Source organism: Nomascus leucogenys, chromosome 13 (assembly GCF_006542625.1).
Source record: "Nomascus leucogenys isolate Asia chromosome 13, Asia_NLE_v1, whole genome shotgun sequence".
NCBI lineage: Eukaryota > Metazoa > Chordata > Mammalia > Primates > Hylobatidae > Nomascus > Nomascus leucogenys.
In genome coordinates this window covers 14,578,736-14,597,556 of record NC_044393.1, presented here as the reverse complement: position 1 = coordinate 14,597,556, position 18,821 = coordinate 14,578,736, and the positions used below count along the sequence as shown (strand labels likewise).

General features: G+C 48.3%; 1 protein-coding gene across 1 annotated transcript in view; it reads right to left on the bottom strand.

Annotated features, from left to right (window-relative positions):
- Nucleotides 1–201: 201 nt before the first annotated feature.
- PTGIS (prostaglandin I2 synthase) overlaps nt 202–18,821 on the bottom strand; it is a 63,378-nt gene continuing 44,758 nt past the window's right edge. The window contains exons 6-10 of the mRNA XM_003252919.4: nt 16,730–16,911; nt 6,880–7,048; nt 5,735–5,916; nt 4,587–4,738; nt 202–1,648 (exon numbers count right to left, since the gene is read on the bottom strand). Coding sequence (XP_003252967.2) covers nt 1,504–1,648; nt 4,587–4,738; nt 5,735–5,916; nt 6,880–7,048; nt 16,730–16,911 — 830 coding nt within the window. The 3' untranslated portion in view covers nt 202–1,503. The remainder of the gene's footprint in view (nt 1,649–4,586; nt 4,739–5,734; nt 5,917–6,879; nt 7,049–16,729; nt 16,912–18,821) is intronic.

Genomic DNA, 18,821 nt, shown 5'->3' with positions numbered 1-18,821 from the left:
TCTGTCGCCCAGGCTGGAGTGCCGTGGCACAGTCTCAGCTCACTGCAACCTCCACCTCCTGGGTTCAAGCGATTCTGGTGCCTCAGCCTCCTGAGTAGTTGGGATTACAGGCGCACATCGCCACACCTGACTAATTTTTGTATGTTTAGTAGAGACGGGGTTTCGCCATGTTGGCCAGGCTGGTCTTGAACTCCTGACCTCAAGTGATCCGCCCACCTTGGCCTCCCAAAGTGCTGGGATTACAGGCAAGCCAGGGCAAAGACAAATTTTCATCACTGATACGTTTGTTCAAAGGGTGGTGCACTCAGGTTGGGTTGGACCAATTAGCTGGTCCCCACCACCTCTTACAATGTCACTTCTAAGAGTTAGAACAGGGTCTCACACTCAGATGCCTTCAAGTCCAGGAGGCGCTGTGAATGCAGAAGCAGACCTGGTCAGAACCCTGATGAAGCCGAGAGCACGTGCCCTGCATGAGGGAGGCGGCTGCCACTCAGCTCTGGCCAAGAGTTACCCTTGGGAATGTGAGCCCAGTGTGGCCAGATATACCAAGTTTTCAAGAGAAGCTGGACATTTTTAATGAACTCTCCCAAAGATGATAACAACCAAGGCATTTTTTTTTAAGTGCAGTCCAAACAAAACACGTCTGCAGACTGGATCGTGACCACAGTTGGGGCTTCTGCACTAGAATGCATGAAATTGGCACCTTCTTTTTTGACTTGACCAGTCTAAGGAGTCCTGGCTGGCTCCTTCCAGCTATCTTGTCTGGGCTGTGTCTTCCTTAGTTCCCTATCTGAGTGCTGATACTGAGAAAGCCCATCCCCATCTGGTGCCTGTCACTCTAGAACAGAGAACTCCACTCCTCAGAGCCCAGTGTTTGGAGGGTGCCCCTGTTCTGTACCGGGAACGCATCAGCCTTGGGGGAAGCTCTCCTGCATTTTCTCAAGTACTGTGAGCAATGGGGCAATCCGGCAAATGGGGCCCCAGAGAAGCAGATCTTCTAAGGCACTCCTTTGGTTTTAGCTGGTTTAAGGATTATTGGGGGACTGACTGCTGAATGACATCAATGGACACACTGCTAGGTCTTGAGTGGCCTTTCTGTGGCCAGCATCTGCTTTGACTGGATAAGGCCCGGGCCATGCTAGCTCATAAGAACTGGGAAGGTGACGCCTCCGAGAGTTGGGGGCAGAGCAGTGAAGACTCTTAGTTCTGCCTAATCTGAATAGCGTTTGTGGATATCACGAGGTGAGAGGAACGAGGTGAGTTGGGAGCAGACAAAGCCTGATTTTGGAAAGAAAATTTTGCAGTGGATAATCCATAGAGCTTTCAATGTCTTTTCTTTGTTCATCCTCTTAGCTTTTCCCTCCCCTGGACCCAGCCTTCTGGGAGAAAAGCCGGGAAGTGGTAATGCTAGCACATGCACCCAGGCCAACTGTGCACACAGAAAGCTGGGAGGCTGGGGCAGGCTGGGCAGAGGCGAGCACGTGGATCCATCTGCTCCCTGTGTCATGGGCGGATGCGGTAGCGGATGGGCACGTCGTGTTCCGGCTGCATCAGACCGAAGCCATACCTGCTGAGGTCAAACTCAGGGATCTCCACATCTGCATTGATCAGCTCCAGGTCCAAGTGCACCAGCACGAGGAACACAAATCTGCAGAGAGATGGCATGGAAGGTGTGAAGGAGAGGAGTAGGGCAGGGGGTTATCAGGAACAAGGCAGGGGAGCCATGGCTGCCTCCTAAGTCTGACTCCAACTTTGAGGAGAGTGAGGAAGTAGAACAAACGCATTTGCTGCTCACCACATTTGCCAGCCCCCTGTAAGGTTAGGCAGGCCCATGGATGAGTTCTGGCGAATGGGCTGTGTGCAGAAGTGGCCTGTGTCACTCCTGTGTCAAAGCATTCACGAGCCAGTGTGTGGCTCTCCAGCTGTCCCTCCTGCCTGGCAGCCATGCAGGCTTCACATTGAGATGGTGGAGCCGAAAGAGGGAAAGAGCCTGGCCTGAGTCTGTGCACAGAGTGGGGAAGCCGTCCAAACCCACAGCTGATACCATGTGAGTGGAACTACACCTCTGCTGGTAAAAGCCACTGAGACTCGGCAGGTGCAGAGCTGAGCCTGTGCTGATTAATACGGCGACTCCTCTGGATCCTCCAGCCCACACCCTTCCCCGCCTTTTTCCAAACTCCTGGAACCCTCACTGTCTATCTTGGCCAGGGCTGCTGCTAACCCTTAGGTGTCTTTGCGAGATTAGAAACAGGCATCGCTCTCTCAAGACATTTTACTGCTGTCTCTGAGAAAATTGTCCTAAATAGACCAACTTTGCAAGAACAAGCACTCTCTACTGCCATCTTCTGGGAAAAGTGTCACAATAAATATTCGAAGCTGCCATGCCTATGATGTAATCAGTGCCCCCATAAATGTGGAGCCAGCCCTACAGGGGATGTCAACGGTTGCTGCCTCCCTGCTTCATCTTACCAATGCCCATGTTCGTAAGGGTCAGGAGAATATCGTATGACTCTTTTCCCACCACTATTCCCTACCCCAACCCAGGTGCCCGATGCAGAACTGAGCGCATGGTGAGGATTCTTTTGTCTCACTGAAGGAGTGAAGAAGAGGGCAGATGAGGAGAGAGGGGAGTTAACACGCTGGACAGATCTGCGCTGTGCCGCTTATGGGAATGTGGCCCTCACCAAGTTCTTTCCCACTCTGGGTCTCAGTTCTCCCATCTGGTCAAAGAGGGGAAAGGCAGGTTGAGTCTCTTCCAGCTTTGAGGCTGTGGGAAACTAGAGGGTGAATTTCTATGGGATGGCGGTTTTGTGCCCACCCCTGGATTTGAACTCCTGCACCTCCACTTCCTGGGAACACGGCAGATGGTCTGACCTGTCTAGACTTAGTTGTAGATGGACCAGCAGGGTTGTCATGACAATTCAGTGAGATAAAAATAACAACAAATTAGCTAATTTATTGGAACACTGTGCGCTAGGCACCATCTAAGCATTTAGTACCCGCTATCTCTTTTTATCTGTCCAAAAACTTGATGAGGTAGGAATGCCAGTCGTTCTGCTCTAACACTTGTTTTGAACAGGTGAATTTGTTCCAATAGGATTGATGTATTAGGGCACCATTTGAATATAATGCAAATTTCACATTTGCTCACGTGCAATTTCACTTGTGAGAAACATGAAGTGAATACAAAAAACTGCACCCAGCTGAACCTGGCTGTGCAGAAATCCATAAAACATACACATGCACACAACTAAGCATCGATCTACAGCCACATTTATTACAGCATTTACATAGTTCTTAGCCATGTAACATGTATAAAACTTTACTACCATTTTTTACTGGGTTCTTCTCTCTTTTTTTTTTATTATGTCACTGATGAGGTTTTTGAGTGTTGGGCCCCAGTCCCTCTTTTCCCTCAATCCGTGCAGTTTTTTCTTTCTTTTTTTTTTTTTTTTTTTTTTTGAGACAGAGTCTCACTCTGTCACCCAGGCTGGAGTGCAACGGCGTGATCTTGGCTCACTGCAATCTCCGCCTCCTGGGTTCAAGAGATTCTCCTGCCTCAGCCTCCTGAGTAGTTGGGATTACAGGCACGCTCCACCACACCCGGCCAATTTTTGTATTTTTAGTAGAGATGGGGTTTCACCATGTTGGCTAGGCTGGTCTCAAACTCCTGGCCTCAAATGATCTACCCACCTCGGCCTCCCAAAGTGCTGGGATTACAGGCGTGAAATCCCTGCAGTTTTTATTGCATGATTTCATACAGCAAGGTGATTTTAAGGAATGCATATGAGCTGTGTTATGTTCATAATCAACTCCGTTTTCTTGAGGAAACTGAGGCCAAAGGTTTATGTAACGTGCCCACTCACTTAGCATAATGAACGCACAATAATGATATTAATAATTATTACAATAATTAACATTTTTCAAATGCCTGCAATGAGCCAGGCGGTGGGTTAAGAACTTAGGAAGATCCAATTCATTTATCCTGACACTCCTGGGGTGTAGTTATAATCAGAACTCTCATTTTACAGTTGAGGAAACAGAGGCTCAGAAGGTAACCCAGCTTATGATTGCACAGGGGCTGGACAGGAGGACAGGGCAGATGTCATAACCCCTGGTCCAATCTGTTTGTGATCCTGGTGGCCAAAGCTCCTGGGGTTCAAAGGAGATAATTTATGAGGCTCTCGGCCCCACAGGCATTAAAATAACCAAGTAGGAACAGTGAAGTTCCGCCAGTTCCTGACACGAAGTTCTGAACATGCAGCAGCAGCTGCAGATGGACAGCTATGGTCAGCTGAAAGGAATGTCCAGTATTTGGAATCTGGACACCAGTCTTGGAGGGAAGAACCTGCTGCCAGATCTGATTATTTCAAAAGAAATCCGAAATCTGGCTTTTTTACATGAGCTCTCCTGATTTTTAAAAGCACACAGTTGTAAAACCACAAATAAGAGATGGCTCACCGGCTATCCATGTGGAGCCTCTGCCAAAGCATTCTCCTGGCTGAGCCCTCAGTTCCAGGAGAGAAGGGCGCATGCCAACCAGGGGATCAGGAGCCACCCTGGCCCCACCCTGGCCCCCCACTTACTGTTTGATGCTGTTGATGGCGTAACTTCTCCCCAGGCAGTGATTGTGCCCCGCCCCCCAGGGCATATTGTAATTCTTCAGCCGTTTTCCATCCTTGTAAAAGTCTTTCTTCTCTGATCCGTCAGGGTTCAGGAATCGGTTGTATTTAAATACCTGAAATAGGAGGAAGGTCCTTTTCTGACCCTATTCCCAGAACAAGCCCACACCAAGAAAAATGTATGAGGATGTTCATGACAGTCATGTTTGTAAGAGGGAAAAACTGGAACCATATACAGGTCAATTGATAGGGGATTGGTTAAAAAATTATGGCAAAAGGTTTGTGTGTACTGACATGGAAAGAATTTCTACAATTGGTTGTTGAGTGAAAAAAGCAAGTTTCAGAATAGCATATATTGTATGATCCTATACACACACCAATCTTTTCATGGTGTGTGAATGTGTTGTGTGTGTGCCTGTAAAACCATGAAAACAATTCACAAGGCACAGTCCAAACCGTGGTTAGAGAACTCTGTAGAACTGGAGAAGAAGGGAAATATATATTTTTTACATTTAAGTATATATTTCTCTGTATTTCTTTATACTCTATGATATATATTACTTTTGTAATGTAAAATAAAAGAAATTAAAATATTTTTTAAAAAGAAAATGCCAGCTTCCTTTGGTTACACTGCACAGTGGTAAGCCAAGGGTTGTACCTGACCACAGAGCTTGGCATGGAGTAGCTGCTGACTGAAAGATGGGTGGAAGGATAGGTGAATGAACCAGTGGATAGACTAAGAGATGGAAAGATGGATGGATGGATGGATGGATGGGAGGGGGTGGGGAGGGGGGGGATGGGAGATGGGGGATGGGTGATGGATAATGGATGGCAATGGATGGATGATAGATGGTAGATGGATGGATGGGTGGATGGAGATGGATGGAGATGGGTGGACAATGGATGATGGTAGATGGGTGGAGGTGTGTGGATAGATGGATGGATGGATGCATGCATGGATGGATGCATGGGTGGATGGATAGATTAATGGATGGATGGGTGAGTTTGTGGATGGACGAATGGATAGATGAATGCACTCAGATCTGGCTCATCCCAAAGTCACTGATTTTTCTCCCACAGACTCCATATGACCAGGCGCCCTTGCCGTTTACCTCTGGGTCTGTGTAGATTTCTGGGTCTCTCTGGGGGCTCAGGAAGGGGAAGAGGAGGAGGCGGTCACCACGTCGTAGGTTGAATTCTCGCCCATCTGCCATGGGCATGGCCAGGTCCACCACAACCTCGCGGGTGATGAAGGGAGCAGCTGTAAGCCTGAGGCTTTCACTCAGCACGCTGTCTGCATGGGGCAGGCGCAAGGAAGGGTCAGCAGGCTATCCCTTCACCTGCTCCTATGCCAACCCCAGCTCTTATTTTACAGAGGAAGATGAAGAGGCTCAGAGAGGGTGCCTGCCTCGCCCACACAGTCACACAGCAAGGTGAAAAAGGACACATGATGACATGTGGTCTCTGTGGTCCCTCAGAGACCCTTGAACATGAGGGTATCCAGGTAGGACCCCAAGAGAAGTTGTGAGGGAAGGTGGGAGCTAGGGAGATATCAGAAGGCTGGGGAGAGAGTAGGGCCATCAATCTCTGTTCCTGCCTGCCCGGCATATATTTCTGTTCTGGAAACAGGCCCCTGATTTTCCTCTAGGGTCCACCCCTTTCTCATTCTCAGGGGTTAGACTGCTGATTCTATGCTCAACTCCTGGGATGGGGCTGTGACTGGCCAATCAGAGCATCCCTCTGAGCCCTGTGATTGGTTCAGTATGGACACATGACCCAAAAAAAGCCAATGAGACACAGTCTTGGGACTCTTGGTGAGAACATTGTAAGAAATACAGAGTCTCACAGAGCCAGAGGGAAGTCAGCCTTGAGCTGCCAACAGCTACTGCCAGCCTGAGACTGGAGCCAACCCAGTGGGAAACAGGGCTGAGAGGTGGAGAGGAACTGAGTAGTCCTGATGACATTGTTAAAGTGCCTGGATCCACCTGTGCCTGAAGCCAGTCCTCTGGGCTTTTTAGTGACATGTCTCAAAGTACTTTTTCACCTCAGTCAATTGAAATTAGATTTTCTGTCACTTGACCCCTAGCTGAGACTGCAGTATGGAGATGCCAGGTGTGTGAAGATAGGAGGCTCAGGGAGACCCCAGGTTGGAGGACACGGATGGACCCTGGAAAACAGGAGCCCATGTTGGGGAGGGCTTTGGAGGTCCGTGATGACGCAGTCTTAGGGGCTATCTTGGAGGGTCTGACCATCTCACCGAGCACAGGTGTGCTGTCTAGAACCTTCTGTGGGAGGGTGGCCATTTGCGAGACAGGCTGCTCTGCTTGCCAAAGGATACTCTCGAGCTCTCCGCGGACAGCAGCCAGGGCTTCAGGATTCTTGAGAAGGAAGAGCAGGAGCCAGAAGGCAGCAGGACCCATATTCCCCTGCAAGGAGAAGGGCCCCTGTTATGCCATTATGAGGGCAGAGCTGACTCATCTCTGCCGGGGACATGGCTCAGGCCAAGACAGAGGGGCCAGTAGGTCTGGGCTCCCACTGCTGCCAAACACCCGGGCATGACCAGTGTCTATCTCCAGCCTCAGGACATGGCCAAAACTGCTCTGTGGCCCAAAATACCTATTTCAAGGCCACTCGTGGCATCCCTGACTGTGTGCAAAGTCACTAATCCTAGGTCACACAGGTAATCTTCATAGCTAATCAGCAAAACAGTGTCAGTAATAGGAACAGGATGTATCAGTTAAGGCTGTTCACATCTGAGAATGATCACATTGTTGGCCCCAATTCTTCACCAATCCCAGAATCCACAGTCCTTACCATGTGAATTTGCTGTTCATCCTATTCAAGAGCCAGAGTGTATTTCCCCTGCCCTTTGAATTTATGCTCAGCCATGGACTTGCTTTCGCCAATAGAATGAGGTGGAATTGAAGGAACAGCCACTCTATGCCTAAGCCGCGAGAGACTTTGTGTTTCCACTTGCTCGGCAAGCCCACTGATCCCAAGAGGAGGATGAGAGACTCGTGGACAGAGCTGAGCTGCCCCACTGAGCCAGACCCACAGACCCGTGAGTTAAATAAATGCTGATGGGTGTATGCCACTGAGTTGTTGTGGATGTTTTTTATGCAACAATAGCTAACTGGTGCAATATCTAAGGACTTGCTTCCAAATATAATTATTCTTGATGTAGTCTGGGATGCAAAAAGTTCCCTATATGCTTTGTATCTTAAAATTATATCAGTCATTTGAAGAATAAATGTGTGTGTATTGTGTACGTATAAAACAAAGCCGCAATCATCATTGATGACTGAAAGCTATGAATAAAAATTATTTAAACTTCCCAATAGATAAACACTTAGGAAAATGAGTGGAATTTCTTGCTTCAAGGTTTCAGTCTTAGCTGAACATTTTCATACACATTTTAGCCTCAGCTCTTTGGTATGTGGCTAAAATGTGTATATGGCACTCTTTAGTGATCCAGATATGGGAAGAATACCGACTAATCTCAATTTGGGGGGAGGTTTTTGTCTGCCGTGACTATCCTATTCAATCATAATAATGGAATATTAAATCATCATTAAATATCATGTTTACCCACTAATTTCATTACAGACATAATTGCACATGGGCAAAAGGACATATGCACAAAGATAATTATTGCAGTGCTCATGTAATTGAAAAACGCTGGAAACAACCTCCATGTCTATCAATAGGAGATCAATGAGATAAATGAAGATCCATCCATTGGATGATGATGCAGGAAGTCATTAAAAAGAAGCTGGCTCTGTGTGTACTGATGTGGGACTGTAGCCAAGACACACAGAAGCATGCAAACAGCAAGGTGCAGGGTGGTGGCTCAGCATGCTGCCGTTTGTGTGTTTGTTTAAAGAGAAATATACATGAAGAAGTACAGACCATCTCTTTTTTTTTGAGACAGGGTCTTGCTCTGTCACCCAGGGTGGAATGCAGTGGCACAATCGTAGTTCACTGCAGCCTCGACCTCCTAGGCTCAAGTGATCCTTCTGCCTTAGCCTCCCAAGGAGCTGGGGCCACTGGCACGTGCTACCTAGCTAGGTTTTTTTTTTTGGTAGAGATGGGGGTCTCCCTATGTTTCCCAGGCTGATCTCAAACTCCTGGCCTCAAGCAGTCCTCCTGCCACAGCCTCCCAAAGAAGCATAGACCATCTCTAAGAGACACCAGAAACGGGTAACTGAGGTTACCTTGGGATAGAAGCTGGGAAGACAAGAGGATAGGGAGGAAGGAGGCTGACTTTCCTTGCAAATACCCTTTTAAACTGTTCCAAATTTTTTAATGGACACACTAATTTTAAGTGAAACAGAAGCCACCCAGGCTGGAGTGCAGTGGCGTGATCGTGGCTCACTGCAGCCTCCACCTCCTGGGCTCAAATGATCCTCCTACCTCAGCCTCCCAAGTAGCTGATGATACAAGCATGCACCACCATGCCCGGCTAATCTTTCTATTTTTGAAAGATGAGGTCTCACTGTGTTTCCCAGGCTGTATCCAAATGATTTCTATAGTGATGTACACTGTCATGAGAAATGCTCATGTTACAATATTAAACCAAACAGAAGGTTAGATTAAAACAGCTGCATGATCTTAACCACAGAAGAAAAACCTATGGGGAAAGGCTGGAAAGAAATGCACCATAGCATCAATGATGGTGAGATAGATTTTTGCCTTCCTCTTTAGTGCCCGTGAGGCCATGAGGCCAGGAGGCACCACACTCCTCTGCTCAATACTTCCATCACGCAGGTGCCATTATTAGGCCTTTTACTGAAAAGGAAAACGAAGTACTCCCTGGTCACTACCCACTGCCCAGCATATAGTGGAGGCTCACTGATATTTGTCAAATAAACATCTGTGTCCCTTTGGATTAGAGGTCGAGCTCCAAGACAGCCTGGGAGGTGGGCTGGAAGATCCCTGGACTGAGACCAGGTAGAGGTGGGTTCAAATCCCAGCTCCCCACTTTTTGTGACTGTGGACAAGTCACGTCCCCCTTTGGGTCTCAACACTGGGGGTAACATTGCCACCTCTTGGGTGGCCGCAAGGGTCCAGTGAGGCTGAATGCAAGCAATCCCACAAGTGCTGAGCCCACAGTAGGTGCTCAGAAGTGGTTACCCCTCCCCCATTGGCCCCTCCCCTGGATTTGAAAACAAGTAGGGGGGGCCTCCGGCCCTTTCTGAGAGTTCCGCCAGCACCTCAGGTCCAGCTGACACAGCAAGGTCACTTGCTGTCCATCACTTAAATAGCCAGGCAAATGCGGGTGATAAATAATTCAACACTGGCTTAGCTCAGCGCCAAGGCCATTTTATCTGGCCCAGATGGTTAGATGGGGGCCACCGCTCATTAATTACCAAGCAGGAGTGGAACACATGGGCGCTTGGCTATCTCTGCCTGCAGGAAAAAGCTGTGGCAAGTTAGGGAGGTGACCAAGACCTTCTTCTACCCAACTGCACAGATGTGAGTGTGAGTGTGTGTGAGTGTGTGTGTGTGTGTGTGTGCACACAACCATAAGAGATCCTGAATTTGCCACCCTGGAATTTGAGCTTTCACCCATGGAGCCTTGCCTCCGTTTACTCAGGAAGACACTTCTTGTTTGTCCTCATTCCCTCCTACTGCAGCCAAAGGCCATGACCCAGCAGTGCCACCCGCTGTTATAGCTTTCCTGTGAATGGCGGTGGCTGACCTCTGGGAGGCACTAACTGCGGGTCAGACCACACCCTTAGCGATTCGCGTGCCCCTTCTTGTTGCCTCCTGACCACATGGCCCATCAGTGGAAGTGGGGGACTTCCGCTGCCCGCTCCTGCCTGCATCCACTTCCTTGTCTGTGGGTAACAACACCCCACTTTCCTTCGTAGAACCACCTCCTCTTAAATCTAAGTCCGTGTGGGTCATCCAGGTCTGACCCATCCTTCAGACTTCAGGTGTGGGCATGGGATCCAGGCGGAGGCACTGAGTGATCCACGCAGAGTGGGGCATGTGACGTGGGCTGGGCCAGTGAGTATCAGGCTTGGGAGCTGTGCTAGAATTTAGGGGAAGGGAAGTCCTCCTCCATGGGATTGCTAAATTGCCTGGAGCTGCTGGAGGCCATTGTAGCCATCCCCCAGGGGAGACCCTCTGAGGATGCAGCCCGGCAGAAGAAGGGAGACCTGAGGAATGGGGGTCACAGATTGTGTTTCTTTTAATTTTTATGATTTAGATGATTCCAACGGAATAAAAGAATATCCCAAGTGTGATAATGATGTGTTAGTGTAGGTCATAAATTGTAACAAATGTGCCACTCTGCTGAGGGACACTGGTGATGGAGAGGCGAGGCATTGGGAGAAGGGGGCTAAGGGAGATCCCTGCACCTTTCCTTCAATTTTGTTGTGAAACTAAACCTGCTGTAAAAGTAGTCTATTTAAAACAAACAAACAAAAGCCCTACGTGCAATGTGGGATTGTGGATTGGCTCCTGGAAAACGATATTAGTAGAAAAACTGGGGCAATGTGAATAAAGTATGGACTTTAGTTACTAGCAATGTCCCAGTGCTAATTTCTTAGTCTTGATGAATGTATTGTGGTTATGTAACATTAGGGAAAGCTGGGTGAAGGGTATTTGGGAACTCCTGTACTATCTTTGCAACTCTTTTATAATCTAAAATTATTTCCAGATTAAACTACTGAAGACAAAAAACAAAAACAAAAACAAAAACCAACCCTCTTTACAGATGGTGAAACTGAAGCCCAGAAAAGTGACTTGCTTGAGGTCACATAACTAGTTTAGTGACAGAGCTGAGATTCCACCCGAGTCTGTCTGACTCTCAATACTGTGGTTTTGCTTTCTACTCCATTGTCAAATGCCTCAAGGATTCTTCTCGATGATAACTATCTCGGCAGAGCTATCTGCAGGCCCAGCAGCTCCCGTGGCCCCCTCCCCTACCTCTCAGGATCACCCAGGAGTTTCCAGGGATGTGTGGCTGTGGCTGCTGAGGATGTGATGGGGTGAAGGACAAGCCAGACATGGGGAAGGAAGAGAAGGATCAGATGTGATGGATGGGGCTGAGGGATATCATGACAATCAATGGTTTCAGTCCTGGCATTACCAGCATCAATGGGCTCAGAGCTGGGAGGGAAGCCTGACCTGTGTTTGGAAACTCTCCTCCGTCTGCCCCACACCACCCCACCCACCCCACCTTCCCTTAGAGCCTCCTCTTCCCCTTGCCTGGACCTCAGGTCACGGCCCACAGGGTCCTCCCTGGATGCCTGAGCCTCCCACTGTCCCTTCCATCACTCTGGGTTCCAGGTTCAGGGGTTCTGGATTCATGAAGCTGTTGTGAGGATCCTATGCGATGGTGTTTGCAAAGTGCTCAACAAGATGCTTGGCCCAGGGTAAGTGCTCAGTATCTTTTGAGATTATTATTCCTGACTCATCATCTCCGACCTGACAGCAGCAATCACAGCTACCATTTTTCAGCCTCTCTGCAGCATCTGACCCAGCTTCCCACTCCCGGCTCTCCCCCCACCTTCCTGGCCCCTCCTCCTCACCTTTCCCACCATTGGAGAGCCCCAGGGACGCCCCCTTCTTCACCCACTCTCGCCCGCATTATCTTCTCCAGTCCTGAGGATTTAAACTCCTCTATGCTGACAACTCCCAAGCCTGGACCTCAAACTTGAACTCCAGACTCTCTTCTCCAGGTGTCCACTCCCCCATCTCCATCTCAAATTCAACATACCCAAAGCTCAACCCCCGATCTTCTCCCTGAAACTTCCTCCTCCTGCCATCTTCTTCATCTGCCCATGGCTCTGCCATTCCTCCTGTCACTCAGGCCAAAATCTGGAGTCATCCTTGATGGCCTCCCCCAAGGTCCCATCCAACAGCAGATCCTGTTGGCTTTACTTTGGAATATGTTCAGAATCTAACCACCCCCCCGACCCTGGCCCAGCAGCATCCTCTCTTGCCTGGATCCTGCAATGGCCTCCTCTCTGCTCTCCCTGCCTCTACTTCCCCACCCCCTACAGTCTCTTGTCAGCGCTGCAGCCAGAATGATCCCTGTAAAGCGTAAGACAGGCCAGGCTTTTCCCCTGCTCGGAGCCCTCAGCAGGCGCATGTCTCATTCAAAGTAAAAGCCAAAGCCCTCCCCACGGCCTACAGGGACCTGTGTGGTCTGGCAGCTCTGCCTCCCCACCATGTCACCCTCAGTCCTGCCTCAGGGCCTTTGCACTTGCTGCTCCCCGACTGGGAGCCTTCACTCTATATATTTGCATGGTTCACCCCTCACTTCCTGCAGTCTCTGCTCAGATGTCACCTTTCAGTGAGGCCTTCCTGGGCCTGCCTTCCTGCTGCATCTCTTCTCCACAGAACACATTCCTTCTAATACTTTTTTTTTTTCTTTTTTTTTTTTTTGAGATGGAGTTTCACTCTGTCGCCCAGGCTGGAGTGCAGTGGTGCCATCTCGGCTCGCTGCAACCTCCACCTCCCCCGTTCAAGTGATTCTCATGCCTCAGCCTCCCGAGTAGCTGGGATTACGGGCCTGTGCCACCATGACTGGCTAATTTTTGTATTTTTAGTAGAGTCAGGGTTTCACCATGTTGGCCAGGCTGGTCTCAAACTCCTGATCTCAAGTTATCTGCCCGCCTTGGCCTCTCGAAGTGCTGGGATTACAGGCGTGAGCCACTGCACCTGACCTCTAATACATTTTAGATGCTTACTTGTTTGTTTGTTTATTTATTTATTTATTTATTTTTGAGACAGGGTCTCACTATGTCACCCAAGCTGGAGTGCAGTGGCACAATCATGGCTCATTGCAGCCTTGACCTCCTAGGCTCAAGCAATGCTCCTGCCTCAGCCTCCCAAGTAGCTGGGACTACAGGTGTGCACCACCACGCCTGGCTTTTCTACAAAAAAATAAGGTATTTTGTGTAGAGATGGGGTCTTGCTATGTTGCTCAGGCTGGTCTTGAACTCCGGGCCTCAAACGATGTCCCTCTCTAACCTCCCAAAGCACTGTGATGACAGCTTATGTGTTTATTAAATGTCTATCTTCTCCCACCAGAATGCCAGCTCCCTAAGCAGAGGCATTTTTGTCTGTTTTGCTCACCGCTCTATCCCCAGCTTCTAGAATGGGGCCTGGCACACGGTAGGTGCTCTAAATATTTGTTGAAGATGTTTCTTGAGCACTTGCTATCTGCAAGGCACAGTTACAAAATTGCACATGTATTCCTGCCTCCTTTCATCTTCACAACCATGTCTTGAAGAGGGTGCTACCATCTGCATTTTACAGATGAGTAAACCGAGGTGCTCAGAGGTTAAGTGACTGACTTGCCAGGAAGTGTCAAAGTCAGGGTTCAAATCCAGGCTGGGAGGTCACAGAGCCTGTGCCAGAAACTCCTAGGCCAAGTACCCTCTTGGCTCTGCTCCCAAAAGGCTCTTGAAAAGTTTTCCCACCTGCCTGAATTCTGGACGCTGTCAACGACTCAACCTCAGAGGACATCTTGTCCCCAGCTCCCGCCCAGCTCTCCTGGCCCTGCCAAAGGCTGTTCCCTGGACTTTCTGCCACTCAAACCCCTCGGCCAGCATCCAGTTTTGCTGACGCAGGTCATTTCCACAAGGGTTCTGGAGACACTTTGGAGCTCCAAGTCATCTCTGCACATAAATATGTTATTAGGCACTGATGTGGAGGACAACTGCCAATTAATCCCAGCCCCCACCCCTTGCCAGTCTCTGCCTGCAAGGACAGTTAATGGCTCTGAGGAAACTAAAAATAAGCTGCAAGTCGATGGGAGAGGAATTACCCAGAAATGTCAGCCTGTGCAACCGTCACTGTCGAAGTGAGGCCAAGAGAAAGATGGGGCTTGGGGATCAGGAGAGAGGGCAGGAACCAGGCCTGGAGCCGTGCAGCATCGAAGGCTGCCCTCTTTCTCTCACTCCAATATCTGGTCCATGACCAAGTCCACTGGCTCTGTCTTCCTGAAATTTCCAAAATCTATCCACCTCCTCATCACCTCCATGGCCACCACCTGACCCTGCCACCACAGTTCCCTCCTTGTTGCCCTGTTTTTGCTTTTGCCCCCAAGATCCTGTCCCTCCTCTGCTCAGAACTCTCCTAGGCCTCAATCTCACCCAGAGAAAAATCCCAAGTCCTCATTTGTGAGGACCCACAAGGCCCTCAGTGACCTCTTCCCTCGGTCTCACGCCCCCTCCCTCACTCTGCTTCAGCTGTGTGATCCAACTCTACTCTGCATGATCCAACCCCAGGGCCTTTGCACTTGCTGTTTCCCTTATTTGGAAACTTCTATCCCCACATCTTCTCCAAGTCTCTGAATCTAGCTTTCTTATCATCCAGGGCTCATTTCAAATATCTCAGGGGGGCCTCCCTGACAACCCCAGCTAGAGCAGACCCGAAAGTCTCTCTATTCACAGCCCTGTTTTATACTCTACATATCATCATCTAAAATCGCCTTGTATATGTTTCTTTGACTCTCTGCCCCCTGTCCCCTGACCCCCCAAATGGTAATCAACACAACACAGAATCTTTGAGGCCTATGGTAAGTACTCAATGGATTTTTTTTAAGAGGTGGGATCTCACTATGTTGCCCAGGCTGGTATCGAACTCCTGGGCTCAAGCAATCCTCTTGTCTCCCCCTCCCAAGTAGCTGGGACTACAGATGCACACTACCATGCCCAGTGTCTCAACGGAACTTCTAAACAATTCTTCAAAATAACTGGTCTGCACACTTCAAAAAATGTAAAGGTCATGAGAAACAATGAAACGGCACAGAAACTGTGCCAGATTAAAGAAAACGGGTTGGGTGCAGTGGCTCACGCGTGTAATCCCAGCACCTTGGGAGGCTGAGGTGGGCGGATCACGAGGTCAAAAGGTCAAGACCATCCTGGCCAACATGGTGAAATCCCATCTCTACTAAAAATACAAAAAATTAGCTGGACGTGGTGGCACACGCCTGTAGTCCCAGCTATTCAGGAGGCTGAGGCAGGAGAATCGCTTGAACTCAGGAGGCAGAGGTTGTTGTGAGTCGAGATCATGCCACTGCACTCCAGCCTGGCGACAGAGCGAGACTCCATCTCAAAAAAAAAAAAAAAAAGAAAAAGAAAAGAAAACTGAAGAGTCAGAATGACTAAATGCAATGTGTGATTCTGGATTGGATGCTGGACAAAGATGAACCAAAAAGGACATTATTGAGACAACTGGCAAAACTGGAATACAGACTGTTTATTAGATAATGATCATGTATTTGGGCTCATTATCCTGAAATTGGTTATTGTACTGTGGTCATGCAGGAGATGTTCTTGCTTACACTCAAGCAATTAGGGATAAAAAAGCATGATATCTGCAACTTATTCACAAATTATTTCAATAAAATAATCCCAGTGGGGAAAAGAGAGCATAAGAGAGAGAGAGACAGAGAGAGAGAAAGCAAAGGTGGTAAAATGTTTAAAACTGGGAATCAAGGTGAGGCATATATAGGAGTTCATTAAACTATTTATTAAACTTTTCTATAAATTTAACATTTTTCCAAATTAAAACAAAAACAAAAAGAAGCTGGGTGTGGTGGCTCACACCTGTAATCCCAGCACTTCCAGAGGCTGAGGCAGGCAGATCACTTGAGGTCAAGAGTTTGAGACCAGCCTGGCCAACATAGTGAAACCCCATTTCTACTAAAAATACAAAAATTAGCCAGGCATGGTGGCAGGCAACTGTGGTCCCAGCTACTCGGGAGGCTGAGGCGTGAGAATCACTTGAACCCGGGAGGCAGAGGTTGCAGTGAGCCGAGATCGAGCCACTGCACTCCAGCTTGGGCAACAGAGCGAGACTCTGTCTCAAAAGAAAAAAAAAATATATCGAATGAGTGATTCTGTTTGTGATGCTGTTTGATAGTAAAGGAAGTCAGGGAACTGGTTTGGGCGGTGGGTATGTGTGCACACACCCACACTCACATCAGCATGCACTCACAAATGCACACCTACATACACATGCACACACAGGCATAGTCACGTGCACACCTGCACACATGCACAGACATGCACACACACATGCGTTCATATCACAACCACACATGCATACCTGCACACACCCACTTGCACATTCACACCCACCTGTGTGGCCCACAGCTGCAGCACCAGGGCCCGTGCCTGCATCTCCTCTGACACACCCATCTCCTCCAGGTGCAGCAGGTAACTCTCCAGCCATTTGCTCCGGTGGGCCCGCGTGGCCAGCCTGGCTGGGGACAGCAGCTTCCACAGGCGACTTTTAACACTGCACATGTGGTCCTTGTCCCCTGCAGGGACAGAGCACAGAGAGTAGGGGTTACAGATTCACCATCCCACACCCAGGGCTGGCCAGGCATGACCTCCCATGAGGCCAAGGGTCTTTTGAATGTCACTAGTTGAGGGTGGGGAGTTCCTGTGGGAAAGAAGCTGCAGGACAGGCCCACAGCAGGAAGCCCTTTCAATACCGAATTGCTTATTATCTGTCTTAACCCCGGTAAAAAGAAGCAAGGGGTCTTGTCTCCTGCAGGTGGGAGCCCTGTCTATTTCAATCACCTCTATATCTCCCGCACCCAGCCTGTAGCAGGTGCTCAATAAATACGCATTGTATTAGTCTGTTTTCATGCTGCTGACAAAGACATACTCGAGACTGGGTAATTTATTTATTTATTTATTTAAAAAAAGAGGTTTAATGGACTCACAGTTCCATATGGCTGGGGAGGCCTCATAATCATGGTGGAAGGTGAAAGGCACATCTTACATTGCGGCAAGCAAGAGAAAATGAAAGCCAAGCAAAAGGAGAAACCACTTATAAAATCATCAGATCTCATGAGACTTATTCACTACAAGGAGAACAGTATGGGAGAACCACCCCCATGATTCAATTATCTCCCACTGGGTCCCTCCCACAACACATGAGAATTATGGGAGCTACAGTTCAAGATGAGATTTGGGTGGGGACACAGCCAAACTATATCATGCATTAAATAAATGGTATTTCTTTCCAGAGCAGGAGAAGGAACACTAAACACCAAGCAGCATTCTCCCTCCCCAGGGTCCAACCCCAGAGCAATGCCAGCCCATGTGCATGAGGAGGCGGCCACTGTGAGCAGGCTCAGCACAGCAAGAATCACAGAAAGACATCAGCAATAACCTAACTGGCACATTGGGCTGGAGTCTCAAACTCAACTCACTCCAGAGAAGGCAGGCCAAGTAAAAGAGAGAGGGGGCCAGAAAGGGGCCATGGCACTTAGCCCACCGACCAGCGTGGCCAGAGGGCCTGTGCTTTCAAAGGAAGCTGATAATCCAGCAATTATGTATAACCTTCGTATGTTTTTTAAGGTTAGGATCCAAATAAAAAGTTTTTAATCACTGTGCAGACCACAGAAGCATCTCTGAAGGTCAACTTTGGCCCACAGATGACTAGCGTGCAATCACCATTGAACAAACAATGGTGTGTTTATGTTCTGGAAAAACCATACAGCAGTGAAAGTGAGTTAGTACCTTTTACATACAGACACAGAGCGTTCCCAAGGGCAGACTGGTAAGGGGATAGAGCCGGGCACTGAAGAATGATACTATTTAGATATTATTTTCTTTTCTACTTCTTTTTTTAAAAAAATATTTTCATGAACCATACATGAGACTTAATATAATTGTTTTAAAGCTCCACGGTAATGCTATTTATATGTACAAATATAAAGTTTAAAACAAAAATATAAAATATAAAATTTGGTTTTCTCCGAAATCACCCCTTGGAAAAGTGAGAGTCACTTTAGATTGCTCCGAAGTTTCAAAGTATTGGAAACTCCCTCACTGACTCTTCTGAACCATGAGCCGTGTTTCAGGAAGACTCGCCCCACCAGCAATTCTAAACCTGGCTGCACCTCACAGGGCGTTTGAAAGGGTCGAAAATGTAGGCTATGTTTTTTTTTAAAGTACGTTGGCTTCATTTTCAAATAATATGCTGAATATGTTTAACTTTTAGACTTCAACTTGAGCTCATTGTTTTACATTGAAATGAATGTCACTATTTCGGGTGACATTTCAATGTAAAGCAATGAGCTTAATTGTTCAACTGAAACACACTATCTTCTTATGTTTCTCCACTTTTCAGGATCTCTGAAGAATTACCTGGGAGCTCTTAAATCTCTGGATGCCCAGGTGCCAACCCCAGATTGATCATGTCAAAATAACGTGG